The sequence below is a fragment of the Centroberyx affinis genome, unplaced genomic scaffold, assembly GCF_046629955.1.
Source record: "Centroberyx affinis isolate AG114_WGS23_722 - 3 ecotype Tasmania unplaced genomic scaffold, CSIRO-AGI_Caff_v1 ptg000098l_1, whole genome shotgun sequence".
Classification (NCBI taxonomy): Eukaryota; Metazoa; Chordata; class Actinopteri; order Beryciformes; family Berycidae; genus Centroberyx; species Centroberyx affinis.
In genome coordinates, this window is record NW_027278801.1 from 167128 (window position 1) to 190263 (window position 23136).

Genomic DNA, 23136 nt, shown 5'->3' on the forward strand with positions numbered 1-23136 from the left:
TGTAGTAAGCCAGCCAAACGTAGTAAACCAGCCAAACTGCATCATGCCTTAGCCAGTAAATCTCACAAGAGGGCGCCCTCACTCCACACAAAAACCTCATCCGTAACAAATCCTAGTTTGACCTTAACACAGAAATCATCAAATCCACTGCATTTCATGTTGGCATATCACAGTATTTCCTCTTTAATGTGTTAAGGGGAGGGGATATAGATAATATTCTCCACAGAAGGGAACATTTTTTACATACATAATTTGCAAACTCTAAACTCTTAAATTATTAATTTTTTTTTTACAGTGGGGAAGACCTTTTAAGTTAGATGATTTGATCAATATGTATATGGTTTATTGTTGGGTGAAATATTTTGATATATTTGGTAACATGTATGATCTCTATGTGTACTTGGTGTGTAGGATTTATCTTTGTTTGGTATGTATTGTTTACTATGCATTGTTCTTAGGTTTTTTTGATGGATATATTGATTGGTCACTGTGATAAGTGAGACACCACCTGCTTGAGATTGTGTATTGGGTGACTCCTCCTTCCATCTATCTACATACAGTAGGGTTGGAGGCCTGTTGCTTTTAATCTGACCTAACAAAGATCCAGTGGGGGTCAAATCATTGTCATAAATAAAGGCATACTATAAAGAAGATCAATGTGTGCAGGCCCTATTTCACATTTCATTTCATTTTCTCATTTTTATCTCTGCATTAAAGTTAGTATAGTTGGTAGTAGTTAGGATAGTAACACCATATCCTGTGTATTGATAAATGCATTTGGTCAAATAATAAAAAATAAATAAATACCTGAATGTATTTTTTAGGAAAATTCTAAAAACAAAAATCATAACACATTGTTTCCTGTGTGAAACCAAATTACATATCCAAATTACATCCACACAGTTTATTCATCAAACATATCTAATGTTTCCTGGTAGGATCCTTACCTGGTGAAGTCACATCCAGATCATGTCAAAGAGACTTTCTGCCTTCATCTGTAGAGGAAACACTGACAGACTTCAGTCCTGGTGTCTGTGTTCATTTGATCTGAGGCTGCTGTCGCATCGTCATAACTTCACTGTCAAACTCTACAAAACGTCAGCATGACATCACACCCTTACCAAGGCTGTGTTCACAGATCAGGAAAGAAATCACAGATCAGGAGGTGTGGTTTTACTATGTGTCCACTAGAGGGAGAATTTCATCCACATAACTCAAATTCATCATGAATTAACTGTTAATTACATTCCTGTGGAAGCTTTTGCAATCAAATTTTTCTATGTAGATCTACTTTAAAAAACACTGAAATTGCTATTCCCTATAAAACAATTAATAAATTTTATGAATGGTAGGTTATGCAACTCTATGTGAGAGCGCCGTTTTGTGGCATGCTGGAGAAAGTTTCATGGTTCCAAAACTTTACCTTCAAGTTCGGGTTTAGTTAAGTATTCAATGACTTTAGTGCTGATAATACATATACCACTTAGGCAATAACTTTAGCATGCAAAACAGTGTAAAATGTGTCAAACACTTCCAGGGTGTGCCAAGCTCTCCGCAACACCTGTGCACCATCTGCTGGTTGAAATCTGCATTGAAGCCACTGAAAACTTGTGTTACCTTTGTTTTGTCCACAAAATGCTTGCCACGTTTCACAGAATGCTGCCATGAAATAAACTTTGGTAATGTTAATACAAATTAATAAATCTATACAGCTAAATAGTTTGTTTTAAATACAAGCTTATTATAACCACAAAACAAAAATTGTGGTCTAGGGGGCATTCACAGCTGCTTGAGACAGGCATGACACACATCCTTAAAGCATGCTGGGTCACAGGCTGTTAGAGAGCCTGCTAGGCATACACCACAAACAGTGAGGGTTTGGAGTCTGTTAGCTCTGGTAGCATAGCATATCAGATTGAGACTGTATCCATCCCTCGCCGCCATTGCCTAGTCAAACATACTCAAAATAATTGTATTCATATCGACCCATCTGGCTGCAGCATTGCCTCAACTAACACTGTAAAACGTTCTCTCAAATCACTACTGTATCCATTCCCCGGCACCCCCGTGTCGGCCCTGTTCGCCCCTCAGAACAAAACACAGCAACCTAATCACGATTAAACCTACTCGCACTGTTACTGACCGTCCCAATACTGTTAGTGACAATGAGCATGTACAGCTCAGGTCCATTAACATTAGATCGCTTTCAAACAAAGCATTGCTGATCTACAACTTGATTAAAAAACACAGTATTGATATGATGGGGTTATGTGAAACCTAGTTAAAGCCAAATGACTTTCTTCCTCTAAATGAAGCATCTCTCCCTAATGTTACCAGTTTGCATGTTGCTTGGACATCTAAGAAAGGTGGAGGTGTCGGTCTAATCTTCAACTCTAGTCCAAACGTTACACAAAATCCGAACATTAAACTTGCATCTTGTGAGGTGCTCATTATGTGCCCTTCTACACCAGCTAGCTGTAACCATAATCACAGTGGTATCCCATCAATGCCCTTATACCTAATTATCATCTATCGCCCTCCCTCCTATTCATATTTCTTAGAAGAATTTTACAATTTCCTCTCATATCTTGTTAGTCGTACAGACAACATTTTAATTATTGGTGACTTCAATATCCATCTAAAAAAAACAACCAATCCACTTAGTAAGGCTTTCTCATCCTCTCTCGTGATATTAACGTTTCTGATTTGGCAGTTTTGGTGTATCCACCAGCATTATCAGACCACTACCTCATTAAATTCCAAATTGAACTGCCCTGTCAGCAAACTCAACTAAATATGGTCGATACCAACACCTGGCACATGCCATATTGATGCTCCCACAATCACTAAACTCGCAGATCTCTTGCCTAATACTCTTGCCTCACTCCCAGAACAAATCGGTTCCCTTGATTATTTCAGATGATATTAACTCCATTTTACTTGATTCGCTGGACTCTGTTGTGCCTCTAATCACAAAGACTTGCCATCTAAAGAATGGCTTGGTTTACTGAGTGTACTCATGCACAAAAATGCATGTAGAAAGCTAGAATGCAAATGGCACTCATCCAAACTTGAGGTTTTTCGGCTAGCATGGAATGATAGCCTAATGAATTTCAAGCGTGCGCTCTCCGCTGCTAGGGCCTCCTATTTCTCTGAGGTAATTAATACTAACAAAGATAATCCTAAATTCCTATTCAACATGGGAGCAAAAATTAACAAAAATTAGCCGAAAACCCTCCCCTGTGCTCTGTACCCTGTACTCAGGGGCCTTCAAACCAGCCGTGATTAAACCTCTGCTTAAAAAACCTAACCTAGATCCTGATGTTCTTAATAATTATAGACAAATTGCTAATCTTCCCTTTCTCTTTAAAGTCTTGGAAAGAATATTATCTGTCCAATGAACTGACTATCTCTCCTGCAGTAATCTTTTTGAACTGTCTTGATCTGGCATCAGGTCCCTCCATAGTACTGAGACCGCTCTCACTCAGGTGGTAAATGATTTACTCCTCGCCTCAGATTCTGACTCTTCCTCTTGATTTGAGTGTGACATTCGATACAGTCGAACACAATATACTTCTAAACCGCCTCGCGAACTATGTTGGCATCTGCGGCCCCCCGCTTTCTTGGCTTAATTCCTACTCATCTGATAGAACGCATTGTGTTTCACACAACATTGTCGCAGAACGCTCTAAAGTTAACTTTGGCGTACCACAAGGCTCTGTGCTAGGACCTTTGCTTTTCTCTATTTATATGCTACCTCTTGGCAAAATTGTCTGTAACCATGATATTAAATTTCTCTGTTACGCGTACGATACCCAAACTTATCTACTCATTAAACCTACTCACTAACCCTAACCTAAATCTAGATTTATTCCTGTTCGATGTCAAAAAACGGAGGACATGTAACTTCCTGCGACTAAATGCCAACAAAACTGAGATGCTAGTTGTTGGCCCAAAAACACAACGACCTCTTGTTGAGGACATCACTTTAAATTTTGGGGTTTGCTTAATTCCCCAGTTAAAAATCCTGGTTTGCTTAATTCCCCAGTTAAAAATCCTGGTGTTACATTCGACCCAGCTGTCTCATTCGACTCTCAGATTAAGAATATCACAAAAATAGCATTTTTCTACCTTCGTAACATCTAAAAATTGTCCCCTGCTAAATATAGTTGATGCCGAAACCTTAATCCATGCTTTTGTTTCTTCAAGACTATATTATTGTAACATCTTATTTTCTGGCCTAACCACAATTTTAAAAACCTTCAACTCGTACTGCCGCCAGAATATTAACCAGAACTAGAAATTTGATTACATTACTCCCATCCTGCCCTCCCTTCATTGGCTCCCAATTCAAGCCAGATCTGTCTCTCTTTAAGGTGTTTCTGTTAACATATACAACACAAACAATAACCTCCTTTAGCTTAAGCAGCAATGAGATACAAGTAAGAGTTCAGCTCTGTAGACACATTGCGCATTTTCAGCAGCAGCACCGCTACTGAATGACTATAGACACACTATAGAAAACACTATAACCAACATTGTTGTAGTTCCTATGGCTGCCATTAGATGTTACAAAAGAGTCCATATTACTGATTGTTCTTCTAAAAAGAGAGAATACATTTTAAAGATCATCATGTTCCTGCCCCTAAATTAAAAATCTATAGATTTTTATCATCTTTTTTTTCTTAAAAATTCTACATGCTTAGCATATATGTGAAGCTGAGTGTCTCTGACATTTTGGTTCAACCAATTTCGTTAAGTAAATCAGCGATGACATAGATTTTTTTTTTTTTTTTTATTACCAGAAGTCATGACTCACAACATGAAAACAACAGAGTAATATATTGGTTTATTTTAGGATATTAATAGCTACATTAAAGTATAAAACAAAATGTTTACATTAAAACTAAATAGTAAAAAAGGAGGGTGGCTACAGAGGCCTTCAATGCGTAGGTCACCAGCCACTGCAATGTTTTAGTCCAACCTAATAAAAAAAGACTCTGAAAATGACCAAGTCCACTCGCCTTGCCTTGGACCTCCTTTTTTACTATTGAAGACTATCACCAAAGACCATCAGTGGAAGGTACCAGAGACACCCAAGCAGTGCTCCTCTTCTCCTTCTGTTCACTTATATCAAAACTCATTTGAGAAGTAGATAAAAAAAATATAATTAATTCATCAACCTTCAATTATGGGAAACAATAGTAGAAAACATACAAACATTTAATTTGGACTGGTGAGATTAATAAAATACCAAATATTTTAACTTGCCAATCATAAACAACAGATTATCAGATGAGCAACTACAGCTTGATTTTGTCTGGTTTAGTATCTTATTCATTTCATTTTCCAAATAAAATGTCAATGTTCCAGTACAGGAGTCGTGTTAAAACCCTGTTCAGTTTCCCTGCATATCCCTGCGTTAATATTCTCACATTAAGATACAAGTGTGTTTTTGTGTGCGTGTGTGTGTGTGTGATCCTGTACAGAGTGAAATATAATTTCAGCAGCTGTCTTTGGTCAGCAGTGTGAGTGTTTCTCTACACAGGATGCGACTCTACTCCTCTATCTGACACAGAGACACTGAGGAACCAAACATGAACCCAAACCCAACCCCAAACCCAGGATAGAGTGGTTCAGTGAATGTGGAGTGGAAGGTGTGGATGTGGATCAGTTTGTCAGAGGAAACTCTGTAGAAGGACAGAGAGCCAGCAGGCCAGTCCAGACACACTGCTACTCTGTTAGAGGCAGAGGAGAAGGGGGAAGGTATATCTGTTTCTCTGTTATTGTGAAAGGCAGAGTAACTGTAACGAGAGCAGACCAGACACCAGGACTTATCATTCCCTCCAAGCCTGCAGTCCGCACCCTCTCCTCTCCTGTTGATTCCTCTGTAAGTCACTCCTATATGAACCTCTCCTTTCCTCTCGACCTCCCAGTAACAGCGACCAGTCAGACCATTTCTACACAACAGCTGATAACAGAGATCAAATCTCTCTGGGTGATCAGGATATGGCTGCTTTTCTCTTACTGTCACCTTTCTGTTGTCTTCAGAGAGGAAGAGGTTTCTGTTTGCTGTGTTTGGGTCCAGTGTGAGTTCACAGGCATCTGATGGAGAGAACAAGACACAATACAACAGCAGATTCTTATCTAATAGACCTGTTGTGTGTGTGTGTGATTATTTGTTGATTTATTAACAAGTTGGCCGTTAATTATTTAACAGTTTCATTTTTGTGAACAATTATATGTTTATTTCTTGATTTAAATTACAAGAAAAGGTAAGGTAAGGTATAGCAATTAGGAAAATATGAAAAGGGATTAATGATAACAAAAATAGGTTAAAAATAAACACATAATAATGATAATAATGATAAAATAGATACATAGCTACATATAAAGACATGAATAAATAGATAAATAATTCACAACTCATTCAACAGTTTCATTATAACACATGATGTCAGCCATCATCTTCATTCATAATAGGATTTAAATGAATGAATGTCACATATTGCTATATAATGGGACTTCTCCATCTAAATAGTTGAATGTGTGTTGCTTTGTTTTCATGAATCAAACTAAATACACACTTACATTTCCTCAGACCTGGTTTCAACCTGTGCACTCCACCATGGTCCACACTGGGGGAATAAACAAAGTCAGACCAGCAGATTCTCTTTGATGATGGAAACATGGACATTTAATAACCTTCAATATGAATGAGTTTCCATACAGCATCAGTCAGAATTGCTGTTAAACATGAATCAATATTCCTCATCTTCTCAGTGTAACAGAGAAAATGTGTGTGACTCAGCCTTCTAGCAGACGTTGCCTCTCCATACCTGAGAGAGTCCAGTCTCCAGTGTGGATCCTCCAGTCCAGCAGAGAGCAGCTTCACTCCTGAGGCTCCTGGATGATTGTAGCTCAGGTCCAGCTCCCTCAGATGGGAGGGGTTGGAGATCAGAGCTGAGGCCAGAGAAGCACAGCCTTCCTCTGTGAGCAGACAGCCTGACAGCCTGCACACACACACACACACACACATACACACACAAAGTGAGCTAAGCTCTCAGTGTACACTTCCTGTTTAAAACAAGATTCATGTTAGATAATCACTATCTGCTATGATGTTAGATATGATAATGTGATATAATTTTAGTAAAAACTGCCCTGGTCATCATTCCAAACTGTTGCTCCAATGATCTGCTTTGTGCTTTCATTTGGTCACTTTGGCAGTTTGAAATCTTTGAAATCTTGGATCACTTAGAAATCCTTTTTGGTATTTTAGGTCTCAACAACAGAGACAGCAAGGAGGGAAATAATGAAATATCCTGATATAAAGCAGAAAACAGTTCATAGAGGACAGAAGGTAGAGTGAAAGGTTGTTGCCACAATCATAAGAGCAGAGAAAATCCTCCACAGGTTAGGAATCTATTCACTGATGATACTCTCTACGTGAAGCAGGATTTAAATGGTCATGTGTTGACCAGGTTGAGGAATCCTGACCTGAGAGTCTCCAGTCTACAGTGTGGACTCCCCAGTCCCGCAGAGAGCACCTTCACTCCTGAATCCTGCAGGTCGTTGTTACTCAGGTCCAGCTCTCTCAGACTAGAGGACTGGGAGCTGAGAACTGAGGCCAGAGCTTCACAGCTTCTCTCTGACAGCTGACAGACACTCAGCCTGAAGGAGAATTAGTGATGAAAAGGAACAAGAACTTTAAATATGTCTCACTGTATTGATTAAAATATCAATAACATGTTCATACCATACTGTTTTATTAGTTTTACTATCAATGAGCTTAACTCCAAACCTGTACACACATCAAACAACTGAACACACGCACACACCACACAACTGAACTGTGTGTGAGTGACTCTGCAGAACGGGAGCAGAGTGTTCAGTCCAGTTCTCCACAGCATGGAATCAGTTTCCTTATAGCAGCAGAGCAACAAAGAGGACAAACTAGACTCTTTATGGGAGTGAAGCCACACTTTCCATTTGTCTAATGTTTACTTACTATGTTGCTATGAGCTTCATCTACAAGGAAACTGAACTGAACACTGCTGTCTGAGCCTCACTACAACACAAAATCACACACACAGCAGATAAATGAGGAATGGACAGTGAGGCAACGTACATATAATTCAACAGTAACTAAAAACTGCACTTAGTTTTTTTTATAAAAAGCAGGAAAAAAACGGTAATCAATAACACAAATGAATAAGGCAAATGTATTTTGATCCAGTCGATTCTGGAAACACTGAAACTTGTTCCCTAACAGAACCACTTCTCAGTTCCCACCCTTACACTAAATGGATAGAATCAAAATACAACATAGTAAAGTATACCATTCAAAAATTGTATTATTTAAAGCTTGAATTTCCATGGCCACAACAGAGATTAAGCTGAACACAGACATATAAAAACAATCAGTGGATTGTAATGACATATTGTTGCAAAAACCATCATCAAATAAAGTGAGATGACCTGAGAGTCTCCAGTCTACAGTGTGGATGCCCCAGTCCGGCAGAGAGCAGCTTCACTCCTGAATCCTGCAGGTTGTTGTTACTCAGGTCCAGCTCTCTCAGACTAGAGGACCGGGAGCTGAGAACTGAGGCCAGAGCTTCACAGCTTCTCTCTGACAGCTTACAGACACTCAGCCTGAAGAAGAATTAGTGATAAAGAAAAACAGATCTTTAAAAAAAATTCCATTTTCTCCACTATAAAAATCTATTTAATATTGCAGCAGAGGTGGTGGATCTGCAGCAGTGGCGGTGGACCCAGGTACTCTGTAACATTTGGTGGCAGCAGTGGGATCCAGTGACTATAGAGACTACTGTTTATGGGCAGAGAGCATGTTCGAACAAGCCATCCAAGACCAGCAGCCACAGCTCTATGAGCTGGGGGTGGCCCCTTCTTCAATAGTGATGACTTCAGGTCCACCAGGGATGCACCAGGCACAGCTTTCAGCATGAGAACATTTGATCATATTATTACTTTGACCTATTGCCCTAAAGTAAAGTGGGCACTGTACTTGGTCTCCCTATGGGCAAAGCACATGCAGCCTACATTTCTATGGACATTGAGGACACTAGTGACTATGATAAGGTCAAATCTGCTTGAAAAGTACAAGATTGATTCTGAAACGTACAGACGGTTCTACCAGGAGAGTCCCCAACAGAACTGTATACTAGATTCAAGGAACTGTATGAAAAGTGGGTCTGTCCCAAAACCTGCTCAAAGGAAGAAATCAGGAAGATCTTGGTGCTTCAACAGTTCCTGAGGATGGTCAGTGGAGATTTTGGATTCATGAACACAACCCCAAGGAAGCTTCATTCATTGCTGCATGCCTTGGCACGAAGAAGTACAAGCTTGGACGCGAGAGAGAAGTTGGTGCTTCTGCTCCTGGTAAGGCTGAGGGTGGTTGGACTGGTGGTCAGCCATTCAGTCAACTTAATTACCCAGTTACATCTACTGTATCACATGAGCCAAGCAAGGACACTGTAGTGTGTTACCACTGTGGCCAGTCAGGGCATATAAAGCCAAAATGACAACTTAGACTCAGACAACTTAAGGTATCCCAGATATGTGAAGTTGCAATGCAGATGGGGGAGAATGGGTGGGAATTAGGGGCAAGAAGGTTCAGGCTATAATAGAAACAGGGTGTAACCAGACCCTTGTCAAACCCCATTTGGTCCCAGCAGGTGCAGTAATGCCAGACTGCACAGTCAGTACTATGTGTGTTCACTGTGATGAAAAACCGTACCCTACAATAGATATGTACCTCAAGATTGAGGGCAGAAGGAGTAGTATCTTCTTAATGTTGGGTTTGTGGAGAACCTACCTTATCACATAGTGCTAGGAAAATATATCCCAGGTCTTCTCTAGCTGCTAGCACCCAAGAAAGCATGTTCTATGGTTGTCACTCGGGCTCAGTCTAAGGTGCAGGATCATCAAGATAGCACATGGGACGATCTAGCTTTCTCTGTTCCACATGATAAAGTGAGAAAACAAGAATCAAGAGGAGAGAGAAGTTTTGAGGGAATCCAGTTCAAGCAGCAGTCCCTAACCCCACCCAAAAGCCAAGCAATGAGTTCAAAATCTCAAGTAACATCAGGCAATTACAGCCTGAGGATGTCACCCTTGCTCCCCTGTACACAGACTTAGAAGGATATGCCAATGGGGATGCAACAGGGCAGAGGTTCAAGCTGAGGAGGGGGATACTATATCGCCATGGGGAGAAGGGAGACCAGCTAGTGGTCCCTTGTCCTCTCAAGTCAAAGGTCTTAGAGTTGGGACATTCTAGTCCATGGGCAGGTCACTTAGGCCAGACTAAGTCATGCAGATGGTGGGCAACAGGTTTTATTGGCCCAACATCTGTGCAGAGTCGGTACAATTTTGCACGATATGCCCTCAGTGTCAGCTCGCAGCCCCTGACAAGAAATCTAACAGAGTTCCCTTCGTGTCCATGCCCATAATTGATGTTCCATTCTGTCAAATTGCCATGGATGTGAGGTAAGATTCAACCAAACCTTGAAGTCCATGCTGCACAAGTTTGTCTCTATCACAGGGGTGGACTGGGATGAGTGGGTCCCATACCTGCTGTTGATGAGGAATGAGGAACAGGATAGAGAAGGAGGAGGTGCAGCGTAACATGAAGGCTGCACAAACCACTAAGAAAAAGTTGTATGTATAGGTATCAAAAGACCCCAGGACAGCAGGTGTTACTTCTCCTCCCCACAGTAGAGAGCAGTCTCCTGGCAAAGTGGCAGGGACCAGTATTGCCCCATAGCACAAGAGACTTGTGCCAGGGTGGACATGTCCTACCTGACAGCAGCAAACCAAGAGGACATGGAGTCCTGTATTCCTGAGGGGCTGTTTTCAGTGGTTCCCAGCAGAACACACCTAGCACAGCACTACATAATGCTGAAACAGCCAGATCTAATCAGTCCCCAGCTACCGCATCCCAGCACAGTGTGCCCCCAAAATGAATACTCAACTGGAGAAAATGAAGGACATGGGAATAATTGAACCATCATGTAGGATTGACCCCCAGTCAATCCTACATGGTTGAATTGTTTGCCACCATCCATGACTCTCCACACTTGGCCATTTTATCAATTTATTTGTTTTTGTGTTAGTAGCGTGTAGTCAATAAATGTGTCAATTACTCCTTTGGCTCTTCTGTGTAGGCATGTATCAAGCTCAACAATAACCCAAGTACTTTAGGAATACCTTCAGAAATGCTATCATTTGAGATTATTTGAAATCAACTTGATTTCAAGTAATAGTCTAACAGGCTAACTGGGTGGTGCCCCAACTGATCTGTTTCTGAAGAAATTGATGATTGATAATCCTAATCAATGCTAAATACTATTTATGAGTATGACCCATAATCATAACTACTAGTCAAACCTAGATAGCACACCTTTGCCCACCTAAGGCAAGATATACTACACTACATGTCTATGTAGTGTAAAAACTGTAGAGGATACAGTGACAAAATCAATAAGTATGAATAACAGTATTAGTGTGCCCGCCTTACAAATACATTAATTAAAGCTTGAATTCGCATTTCCAGAGAAAAATGCATAACAAAGACATAAAAAACAATATGAAACTGGATTGTTAAGACAAATTGTTGTAAAAACCATCACTAAATAAAGTGAGCTGACCTGAGAGTTTCCAGTCTACATTGTGGATTCCCCAATCCAGCAGAGAGCAGCTTCACTCCTGAATCCTGTAGGTCATTGTTACTCAGGTCCAGCTCTCTCAAACTAGAGGACTGGGAGCTGAGAACTGAGGCCAGAGCTTCACAGCTTCTCTTTGACAGCTGACAGCCACTCAGCCTAATGAAGAATTAGTGATGAACAAGAATAACAACTTTAGTGATGAACAGGAATAACAACTTCTAAAATGTTTCTATTTTCTCTTCTGTAAAAATAATCACATTTGATATGGTTAATATATCCAGTTATCGATGCACCTACAAAGATTTAATGGCGGCTTCAACCACTGGCAGCAGCCTCAGAAGAGCCTCCTCTGAAGCAGAGTATTTCTTCAGGTCAAACACATCCAGCTTCTCTTCTGATGACAGTAAGATGAAGACCAGAGCCGACCACTGAGCAGGGGAGAGTTCGACTGTGGAGAGACTTCCTGATCTCATGTACTGTTGGATCTCTTCCACTAGAGAACGGTCATTCAGCTCATTCAGACAGTGGAACAGATTGATGCTTCTTTCTGGAGAAGGATTCTCCCTGATCTTCTTCTTGATGTACTGGACTGTTTTCTGATTGGTCTGTGAGCCACTTCCTGTCTGTTTCAACAGGTCTTGTATGAGATCCTGATTGGTCTGCAGTGAAAGGCCCAGGAGGAAGCGGAGGAACAAGTCCAGGTGTCCATTTGGACTCTGTAGGGCCTTGTCAGTTGCAATCCTGTGGACCTTTGTTGTAGATGTTTTAGTGAAAAACATCCACAGATTTCGGAAAGTCAGTCGTGGCTTGGGCATTACATTCTTGTTGCTGTTGATGAGTGACAGGACCACATGAACAGCAGCCAGAAACTCCTGAATGCTCAGATGGACAAAGCTGAACATCTTGTTCTTGTCCTTCTTCCGCCCACGCTCTTCTTTAAAGATCTGTGTGAACACTCCTGAGTACACTGAGGCTTCATTGAAGTTAATGCCACTCTTTTTTAGGTCCTTCTCATAGAAGATCAGATTGCCTTTCTCCAGCTGGTGAAAAGCCAGTTTTGCAAGTGACTGAATGTACTGAATGCTGTTTTCTGTGCCATACTTCTTTTTCGTCTGATCAATCTGAAACACCAGGAATTCTGTGTACATCTCAGTCAGGGTCTTGGGCAGGTCTTCTCTCTCACTGGTTTCCAACAGATCCTCCAGAACTGTAGCAGTGACCCAACAGAAGACTGGGATGTGGCACATGATGTGGAGGCTTCGTGAAGTCTTGATGTGGGAGATGATTCTACTGGCCTGCTCCTCATCTCTGAATCTCTTCCTGAAGTACTCCTCCTTCTGTGGATCAGTGAAGCCTCTCACCTCTGTCACCATGTCAACAAAGTCTCCAGGGATCTGATTGGCTGCTGCAGGTCGTGTGGTTATCCAGAGGCGAGCAGAGGGAAGCAGTTTCCCCTCGATGAGGTTTGTCAGCAGTACTTCTACTCTGGTTGGCTCTGTCACATCAATAGAGCACTTTTCATTGGCAGTGAAGTCAAGTTGAAGGCGGCTCTCATCCAGACCATCCAACACAAACAGAAGTTTGAATTTACTCTTGTCATAGTTTATGTTTCCTGATGTCTGTAATGTTGTGAAGATTTCATTAAGAGCCTCCTCCTTGATGTCTTTGGTTTCCCAGATACATCTGTGAATTAGTTCTGCAAAACAAAACCGTTCTCCCTTCCATAAATTCAGCTGGCGGAAGGTGAAGGGGAATATGAGATGAACATCTTGATTGGCTCTTTCTTCAGCCCAGTCCAGGATGAACTTGTGCACAAGGAACGTTTTGCCGATTCCTGCAATCCCATTGGTCAGCACTGTTCTTATGGATGTGTATTTTCCAGAAGGTTTGAAGATGTCACTGGGTTTGATTGATTCCTCTGTTTCCACTGGCTTTCTTGATGCCATCTCAATCTGCCTGACCTCATGCTGCCTGTTGATGTGTATGTCACCCCCGTCTGTGATGTAGAGCTCTGTGTAGATATCATCCAGATGTTTCTTATGCTTCAACTCTAGCCATCCTTCTTGTGCACACATAAATCTGTCCTGGACGTTAGATTGGAGCATGCATTGGTACCATGTGATGAGTCGTGGAGGCTTTGGTGATTGCACCATCAAATCTGTGTAGAACAAAGTAAAATCTGTAAAAAAAACCCAAAACAATTAAAAGCAGAAAAGTGTCCAGCAGACACCTCTTTTCTAGCTAGCAACACCAAACAGATGCTAGTGCATTTTTTGCTAAAAGTAGGTGCTCTGAGAATAACAAACATGTTTTCACTGTCACCATCATTACATCCTTTACTTGTGAAAAGAGGCTCCCTGTGGATGTGCAGCCTTAGTGGAGCAGGCAAGTTGCAATATCAGGCAGAGCAGGCTGTGGATAATATTCTAGTATTCAGATTCAGATATTTCATTGCAAGTGTAGCAGGATATTTAACTGTGGGTTGCTTACATTCACAACATTTATGACTCTTTTCCAGGGAAAGGTTTTGATGAGCACACATGCTCTTTGATGCACCCCAGCTTCATAATCACACATTTACACAGAACTGCCCAGAGCTGCCCAGTACAACCACAGTCTTCTACTGGTGGCCACTGAGCAGCTCCACTGGAGCAGTTGGGGGTTCAGTGCCTTGCTCAAGGGTATCTTGACAATAGTTGTTAAAGGAAGAGCAGAGCATTACTGATTCACTTTCCCATACAAGATTTTCCAGCCAGTACAGGGATTTGAACTGGCAACTCTTAAGTCACAAGCCCAATTCTGAATCTTTTATTCAAATAAATTGGCGCTTTCAGGAGCTGTGACATCAAGTTAAAGAAGAGGATTAACCAAATCCTTAATCAATTTAACAGCCACACTAAATGGGCAGTGACAAGGCAACCAACATGACAGTCAGGACGAGCCAGAGAATAGCTTTACCTTCAGTCTGACTGCGGTCGGTGGGAAGGTGAGGAAGAGGGGCAGCCTGTGGTTGACTGGAGGAAGATCCTCTGTTCTCTGAAGTCTCCCCGACATCACTGACATCCACTGAGAGAGAGAGAGAGAGAGAGAGAGAGAGAGAGAGAGAGAGAGAGAGAACTTACCAACCAACCAACAGCTACTATGCATCCCACAAATCTTAATATGCCTTAATATGTGTCTCTCACATGAATAGGTGACACACTGTCGTCAGTTACTTTTACTACTTTCACCACTGTACAAACACACTGTAGTGTTCGGTAATATGTGATTTTATCCAGAGAGCAACAACATCTTACTACTCTCTCATGTCAGCAGATGAGTCAATCAGCTGCTCATATTCATACCTGCATTCTGATTTAGTAAACAGGCTGTACAAACTTAAAATTGTTCACCCGTGTCATCCTGCTATTCTTAGGTAGTTAGCATTTGTGAGAGAAACTACTATGGAAGGCAGAACCATTGCAAATTGTCTTCACATGTGTTCCTGTTTAATTAAACCTGAATTGACCTGCTGTCTGTCTCGCTGTCTCGTCCTTGACTGAGGTCTGCTGGTCCTGGTCCTGGGTTGACTGCCACCTGAGGCCTTGTGGGTCTGATGGAGCTACAAACCCTTTTCTCTGCCTCTACAGCACTCGATAAATGGGACCAGAATCACAGTAATGTATTTCAAAGTCCAAAACTTATCCTGCATGATTTTAAGATGATACAAGCGATAATGATAATAATAATGACGATACAAAACCTTTATAGCACCATTCATACATAGAATGCAACTCAAAGTCCTTTACATAAAATAGATTGATTAAAACAATAAAGTATTGAAAACAGTAAATGGATTCAAACCATTAAAAGCAAAATGTATATTTCAAGCAAAATCAAAAATAGTCCAGAATAGGAATGACCCTCTATGCCAATACAGCTTGTCAATCGCTCTCTTGGAACATGGGAACGCTATGTACCCTAATGGGTTATATTTACAGGAATGACACCTCTGTAAATATGTCCTCAGCTGCCACCGACCACCAACATTGTGAGTTCTTCCTTGAGTTGAGCTCAGAGGATCGTTAAAGTGCATGGTGATATTGTACAGAGCCTTTCAGTACGTACTTTTGTCTAAACCGTAGCCATAAACACAAACAACAGCAATTATAAAATGATCAACTCATAAAATGACAAACAAACAATAAAGAAACACTGTAAAGGTTAAATGGCAATGAAAAGCTAAGTTAAAAAGATAGCTATTGAGCTGGCGTTTGTGTGCTCACTGAACTCGCCTGTTTGAAAACTGTTGGTAGAGTGTTCCACAATTTGGTGGCATAACTGAAGAAAACTGAATCCCCATTCTTTATACAATTGCAATTGCAATACGACCGCAATTGTGAGAGGTCAACAAGCCAACATTTGACCTGAGGGCTCGTGCAGAGACGTAAGGTAGTAAAGAATCTGCAAAATAGGCCGGGCCTAAGCTGTTAAGGGCTTTGTAAAATTGATCCTAAAAACCACAGGGAGCCAGTGTAGTGTAACTACACTAGAGTTGTCATGGTGGTACCATTTTGACACTGTGTTGTTTCCCTCCTCAACACCGGCCATACCGGTTATATCGCCTGTCGCCACTAGGGGTCTAAGCGCTATCAAAGTCAGCGTCACTACAATTAAAGTGAAACTTAAAATTCTTCTCCAAACTCACGTGTGTTAATGGCATTTGTAACCCTTAATTAGAGATCTATAACACTGCGAAAGTTAATATGAGTGCAGGTCAGATTCTGGCATATTGCCCTTTTATAGGCTCCCATTGTATTGTACTGGACACATTGCTGTCACTAGGTAAGGACAAATAATTAATCCTATTCATCCTAATCTGTCATATTAGTGATCATATTAATGATCAGTATGTTGTTAGTATGTCCATTTATCATTTAGTAGCCTAACTTGAACATGGAAGCCCTGAATATGTGCTTTTATTTTACAAAATACCAATCTCGGAACCCATCGTCTTTCCGTCTGATGACGATTAGACTCTGGGGGCGACGGCCAATATTTGGGGGTTTCCGGTGTAGCCAGCGGACATCCGGGCCAAGACTTCCTCTTCCGTCCGCCGGTTATTGTTTACAGTCCGATTAGCAACTTGAGACGCGAGAATGGAGTCGAGTTGAGAGACGACGTCTACGACCGGATTGTTTCACAAGTTTTTTAGGTCCAGACTACATTTCGGCTAATCTCTAAACAGATATCTGCATATGAGACGTCGTCTCTCAACTCCGACTCCATTCGCTCGTCTCAAGTTGCTAATCGGACTGTAAACAATGACCGGCGGACGGAAGAGGAAGTCTTGGCCCAGATGTCTGCTGGCTACACCGGAAACCCCAAAATATTGTCCGTCGCCCCCAGAGTCTAATCGTTGTCAGACGGATGGACGATGGGTTCCGAGATTGACAAAATACAAAATAACGGTATTCCCGGTGTGGGGCTAATAACACCGGTGTGGACTCCAAGACCGTATGCCACCGGTAACACCACCCACCGCGACAACTCTCTCAGATGATGAGCCATCTCTTCTTTGTTTTAGAGCCTAGCAGCAGAGTTCTGGATTAGCTGTAGTCAATTGACTTTTTAGGAAGCCCAGTAAAAAGTGCATTGCAATAATCCAGTCTGCTTGATATAAAGGCATGGATAGGCATGGTTTTTCAGCATCTTGTTGGGTTAGGAATGACCGTACTCTTGAGACATTAGTCCTCCATATAGCACTGTTATAAGAGACTATGGAATCCTTGTAAATGCTAAGGTGTACTTCAAGTCTAGCTTTCCTCCATTTTCTTTCGGCTGCTAAGTACAGAAATAATATCAATGCTTGACCCCCGTAATACTACGAACTAACAAAAATTTAATTTGGTCAACTATCCGATGTGGAAATTACATATTTTCATAAATGCTGGCGTTGGCGGAGGTATGCACTCTACTGAGTGCCATCTTTCTAGCTTACATGTTGTGTCAGGTCTAGGCTATACAGTAGGTTCAGTCGGCTAACATGCTAAAATCAACCAAAGTTGATCTGATATCAAAGTTGAAAATCTAAAAATCTGTGAGGTACATCAGCTAGATTTCCTGAAATCTAGTTTGGGTATTTCACTACTATTACAATTTCAACTACACTGATCCCTCAGATGGTAGCATTACTGAGTAAAGTCTCCTAACCACCAATGAAATACTGGTTAAGTTTGGCTGTGCTTGGTAAACTACAAGGAACTTTGTCAGGACACCAGCTTGTTTTCAACCAATCCATCCTATTCTGAAAGGTATTGTGGTGGCTAAGACATGAATTTGACTGGTGAAAATTGTGTGAATTTGAATAATATTTGGAGGCCATTTGGCCAGTGGCTAGGATGTTCATCCCCCAACTGGAGGGTTGGAGTTCAATCTGTGTGTGACCAGGGGCGCTGCACTAGCTGGCTGAGCCTACACCCCAACTAGAGGGCCAAATGAGAATTCATCCCTTGGGAGATCAATAAAGTATCTTAAATCATAAAACAATATGAGTTCTGTGTCGACATGCCTGTTTTTCTATTTTCATCTGCATTAACACTTACAATAAACACAAACACTCAAAAGGCAGCCTGACTCTCTTCACACATTTTTCACACTCTTATATGAATTGTTGGTACAAAGTGTATTCTAAATGAATTTATGAGATACATGTGACAATATAATGTGTCAGTTATGTTTTTCACACGTTTATATTTTTTGTCATCCCACAACTCACCTTTAGATCCTGAGCTGGTGTTTGACAAACTCTGCACTAGATCATTCCTGTTGATCTTCCTCAAAACTGTCTTGGTCACCTCCAGAGTGTTTTCGCTGTAGGTCTGCACCATCTGATCCACTGTGTCCAGCCTGTCTGCCTTCTCCAGTCGGCTCTTTTGGATGGCTGGGAAGCCTTCCAGGATGTCAGCCTGCCGCAGGAACCACTGGAAGATCTTGAGCTCTTCATCTCCCAAATCCTCCAGTGTTTCCAAGAGCAGCTCCTTAACTGTCGTCATCGTTGCTCCCTGGTATAATATGATAAAATCAGAGGATATTTACAACTTGTAGGACAATTATGCAATTTCTCCACTGGGATGATGAAAGATTTCATCTCATCACATCTCACTAACATCAATGTTTTTGACATGTGGGTCTTGTAACATTACTTTATCATCAGCCAGGCCACACAAGTAATGTAATTGGTAATATTTGTTCTATTGCCTAATCATATCTATTCCTTCGTTACAAACACATATTACTTATATGCATTTGTTCAGCAAGGTCAAATCACAGGGTGATTCCCTTTTTTCTCTTTCCATATCCCTTTATTTCTATGAACTGGTTATTATCTTTTTCATTTATTGCCTAGCTGTAACTGTTTCCAGCACCGTGCTGGAAATAACTGGAATGAGCCACATGATCTGATCATCACACATTCTTGTTGTTAGTAGCTGTAAGTAAGCCATTAAAAAGACATTGATTTGGGATTTGTGGTTTAAAAGTTTCACAAAGTTCTTTTTTCTGGCAAAATGGAATGAAAAAGCAGTCATCGATTGAATTTTACTAGTGGTTGGGACATTTAAGGTCGGAGGGGTCGGGGGTATTTCCTCAAAAGTTTTTTTGCTCACTATTTTTACATTATTTGGCATTACTGGTGGCACCTCTAGTTCTGAAGATCTTTTTAGAGATCCACAGAATTTTAGGCCTAGATGAGACGATCTAAGTGACCGACTGGTGGAATAAGGCAGCAAGAGCTCCACCATGTACAGAGGGGCAAGGCCATGTAGAGCCTTACAAGTGATCAGCAGAATCTTTAAATGTATTCTGAATCTCACAGGAAGCCAGTGAAGGGAGGCAAGAACTGGGGTGATATGGGACCTACGGCTAGTTTTAGTTAACGGTCTGGCAGCATTTTAGACATTTTATTTTTCAAGTCAAGTCAAGTCAGCTACTTCAGTTGTTTTGGAGAAGGCTTCTACGCCATTCCGCTGTGGAGCTCAGGGCCTGCTGTATGGACTAACAAACTTCACCCGAGTTTCAGCTGGCATGGGGGTGAGTAGATAATGAGTGAATTTTCATTTTTGGGTGAGCTATTCCTTTAATGGTATTGAATAAGAGCCTGGGCTTGTTATTGCTGATTACGCCAGAGAAATAGGTGGATCTTGTATCTTTGATGTTTTGATTAAGCTCACTTAATAACAGTTTTTCTATATTCTCTTCTTTGGCATCAGACTCTGTCATTAATCCAAGGATAGTGGATTAATGGCTAGTGGCTCGAGTTGTTCTGGTTTTATATGGAGCAGTAGCATCAACAGCTGAAGAACAAAGATCATTAAACCAATTTACAGAGTCATTCGTATTTAGGAAGTGTGGAGAGTACTTGGCTAAATTAGAGAAAATAGTGGAAATGTAGGGGCAGAATGGTCATTAAAGATGCGAGAGTGTACTATGCTTCAGATGTACAGCAGTGACTGAAAAACAGTGTCAAAGATGATACATTTGTGATCTGAAACAGAATCAATCATGTACAAGGTGTTCAGGGTCAAGAGTGTGGCTTCAGTGAGGTGGGCTCAGCTTCTGCCTCTGTGCTGCTCTCTGCTGTCTCACTGAATCACTTCCTGTCCTTCCTGTAATTCACTTGTTTCATATTTTAATGGCACTTCCCTGTTTGAATGTGACCGTTCCTCGGTATCAACAATGTTTTCTGCCACTTCCTCAAAACTGGCACAACTTCCTCCTGCTACAGGGAACATGACAACTACAGTCAGCTCTCAAAAGCTCTCAAAAGGCATTGATATTAATATTTATTAAAGCTTTCAAAAGCACATTGCCTGGATGAATACTTGATTCTGAATTCTGAATTCTGACATAGTAGTCCTTATCACTGTTCTAAATTAATGCACCACATTGACACTTACTTATGAATTATATTGTTTGCAAGGGTGCCAGTTAGGAGATGACCATGACGTATATGGTGTCAACAACAGCTTTAGCTTTGTCTTCAGGAAATCCAGGAAAACAATTATTTTAGCATATTAACTTTCTACAACCTTGAATCCCCTGAACTCTGCTGGCCAGTCTTCCCTCATCTGAGGCTGATCCTCCTGTCTCCTTCTAGAGAAATGTTTTCAGAAGTTACAGGACTGATGGCTGTAGGAGACTTTTTAAATGACTATATTCAGATTAACTCAAAGATAATATACACCACTGCAACATATTTAGCTAACTTTACAGTCAATCAAACAATATATAGCTACATATCTCTTAACTCTCATTGCCATGCTAAAATGCAAGCAAACTCTAGACTATGTTAGTCATTTCAGTTACAAAGATGTGTACAATGTGTTTGCTAGTGCAGTTCATAAAATCGACTGACAAATCTGTCTGTCTACAAGTTAAATTCACTTTAACACATTGTTTTGTCACTCACATTGGATTGAAAATAACACTGGATGTCTAGTTTCCTCTTTCTCCTCAGCTTGGCAGCTCCACAGCTCACAAACTGTCTGCGCCTGTCATTTGATTGTGTGTTTGTTTAAAGTGACGCAGCTACCCGGCTGGGTGGAGTTTTCCAATTTTAAGCATTATCTATATCCAGATCAGTTATATAGAGACACAGAATTGTAAAGTTTTACTCCAACTGTCTTAAGCAGAAAAAACATAACTCTGTCCCTTTACTTTCACATTTATGGAAGCCCGTTTCCGCCACCTGTTAAAATAAAATAGGGCACATTTATTTATTTTTTTCATCATCAAGTGAGATTTTTTTTCTCAATAGTATGACTTAGCATCTCATAGTATGACTTAGCATCTCATAATTATGAGATGCTAAGTCATTAATAAGCTGTTTTCGGCCACAGATCTGTGGCTCACTGGATGTTTTTTGTTGGTCACACCATTCTCTGTCAACTCTAGAGACTATAGTGTATTAAAATCCAAGGAGGGCTGTTTCGTATCATATCAGTCAAATGATCACTCAGATCTTGCCCATTCTAATGTTTGGTCAAACTAGAAACTAAACCACGTCACCATGTCTGCATGCTTTATATATTTAGTTGCAGCCACATGATTCACTCTTTGGACGACCAGGCTTTTTGTGTTAACAAGCAGGTGTACCTTATAAAGTGGGTTAGGGTTAGTCTGTTAGTTTGTCATATTTATAAGATACTGTCTCATAATTATGACTTAGTAAGTTATAATTATGAGATACTATCTCATAATTATGAAAGGCTAATATTGAGAAAAAATCTCACTTGATGAAAAAAAAAAGTTTTATGCTGGATTTTTTTTTTTTTTTTTTACAGGCGGTGGAAACGGGCTTCCATAGACAGGGTGTTATGAAATTTCCACCAAATAATACAAAAAGAAACTTACCTACTCCAGCTTTAACACAGAAATGAATTGCTGTCCAGAAAACTCGTGAACACTTTCACTATCACACCTATACTGGCCTTTTTACATAAGCATTTACAGTGAGCCTTCACAAACAATAACCTTATTTACCTTAAGCAGCAATGAGATACGAGGGTTCAGCAAAAAGCTTATGTTTGGCTAATTTTATTTTCAATTATTATTTTTTTTTTTTCTGGATTGGAGGCCATTAAATAACAGTTGAAAATACAGGTAGGCTAAAAGTAAGATCGACTGTACTATTGATTTTAAAATACTATTTTTTTTTTTTTGAGACTGCAGATTCATGTTTGACTTCCTTAGTACTATATGGGTGATGCCATCCTGGACTCACACGCACAAGAAAGGGTTTCTAATGTTTTAAATGATTTTCACACCATTTTAAATCCCATTTTACTTTTTTTAATCTTTCTCCACCTATCTCCACTCAAAATACAGGTTGATTTTACTGCAGAAACCTTTTACAGCCCAAAATTTGCTGGGAGATAATGAACATACTCCTGTCAATCAATGGACACACACACACACACACACACACACACACACACACACACACAGCACCATCGCCAGTCAATATTCTGCATTAGGGGCAGGTGCGGCCCGGCTCCACCAGGTGGTGCTGTAGTGTAGAAACATTTACAGCCTCATCATGGCTCAACATAACAGCTGAGTAAAATTTGTACTTGCAAGTTCAGCTTGATTAATATTTAAAACGGTCTCTTCTGTCAACACAATTACACTGCATCAACAGTGCACAAATGTCACGAATTCTCAGAGTTCTATTGTGTTGAACCATGATAGGATTATACTTGCTGGTGATTTTAATCAGTGGTGGAAGTACTGAGATCTTTTACTTCAGTAAAAGTAGCAATACAACAATGTAAAGATACTCCATTACAAGTAAAAGTCCTGCATTCAAAATCTTACTTAAGTAAAAGTACATAAGTATTGGCAGCAAAATGTACTTAGAGTATCAAAGTAAACATACTCATTATGCAAACTGTCCCCATTTAGAGAGTTA

The 23136-nt window shown here is 40.6% G+C and overlaps 1 protein-coding gene across 1 annotated transcript; it reads right to left on the reverse strand.

Annotated features, from left to right (window-relative positions):
- Positions 1–4806: 4806 nt before the first annotated feature.
- LOC139646826 (NACHT, LRR and PYD domains-containing protein 3-like) lies at positions 4807–21202 on the reverse strand. The gene is made up of 10 exons (XM_071522579.1): positions 21136–21202; positions 18445–18730; positions 14646–14753; positions 11985–13866; positions 11670–11843; positions 8482–8655; positions 7501–7674; positions 6840–7013; positions 6592–6638; positions 4807–6105 (listed from the first exon to the last, which is right to left on the reverse strand). Exons 2-10 carry the CDS (start codon positions 18719–18721, stop codon positions 5558–5560), a joined length of 3558 nt encoding a protein of 1185 aa, XP_071378680.1. The 5' UTR covers positions 18722–18730; positions 21136–21202; the 3' UTR covers positions 4807–5557.
- Positions 21203–23136: the final 1934 nt, after the last annotated feature.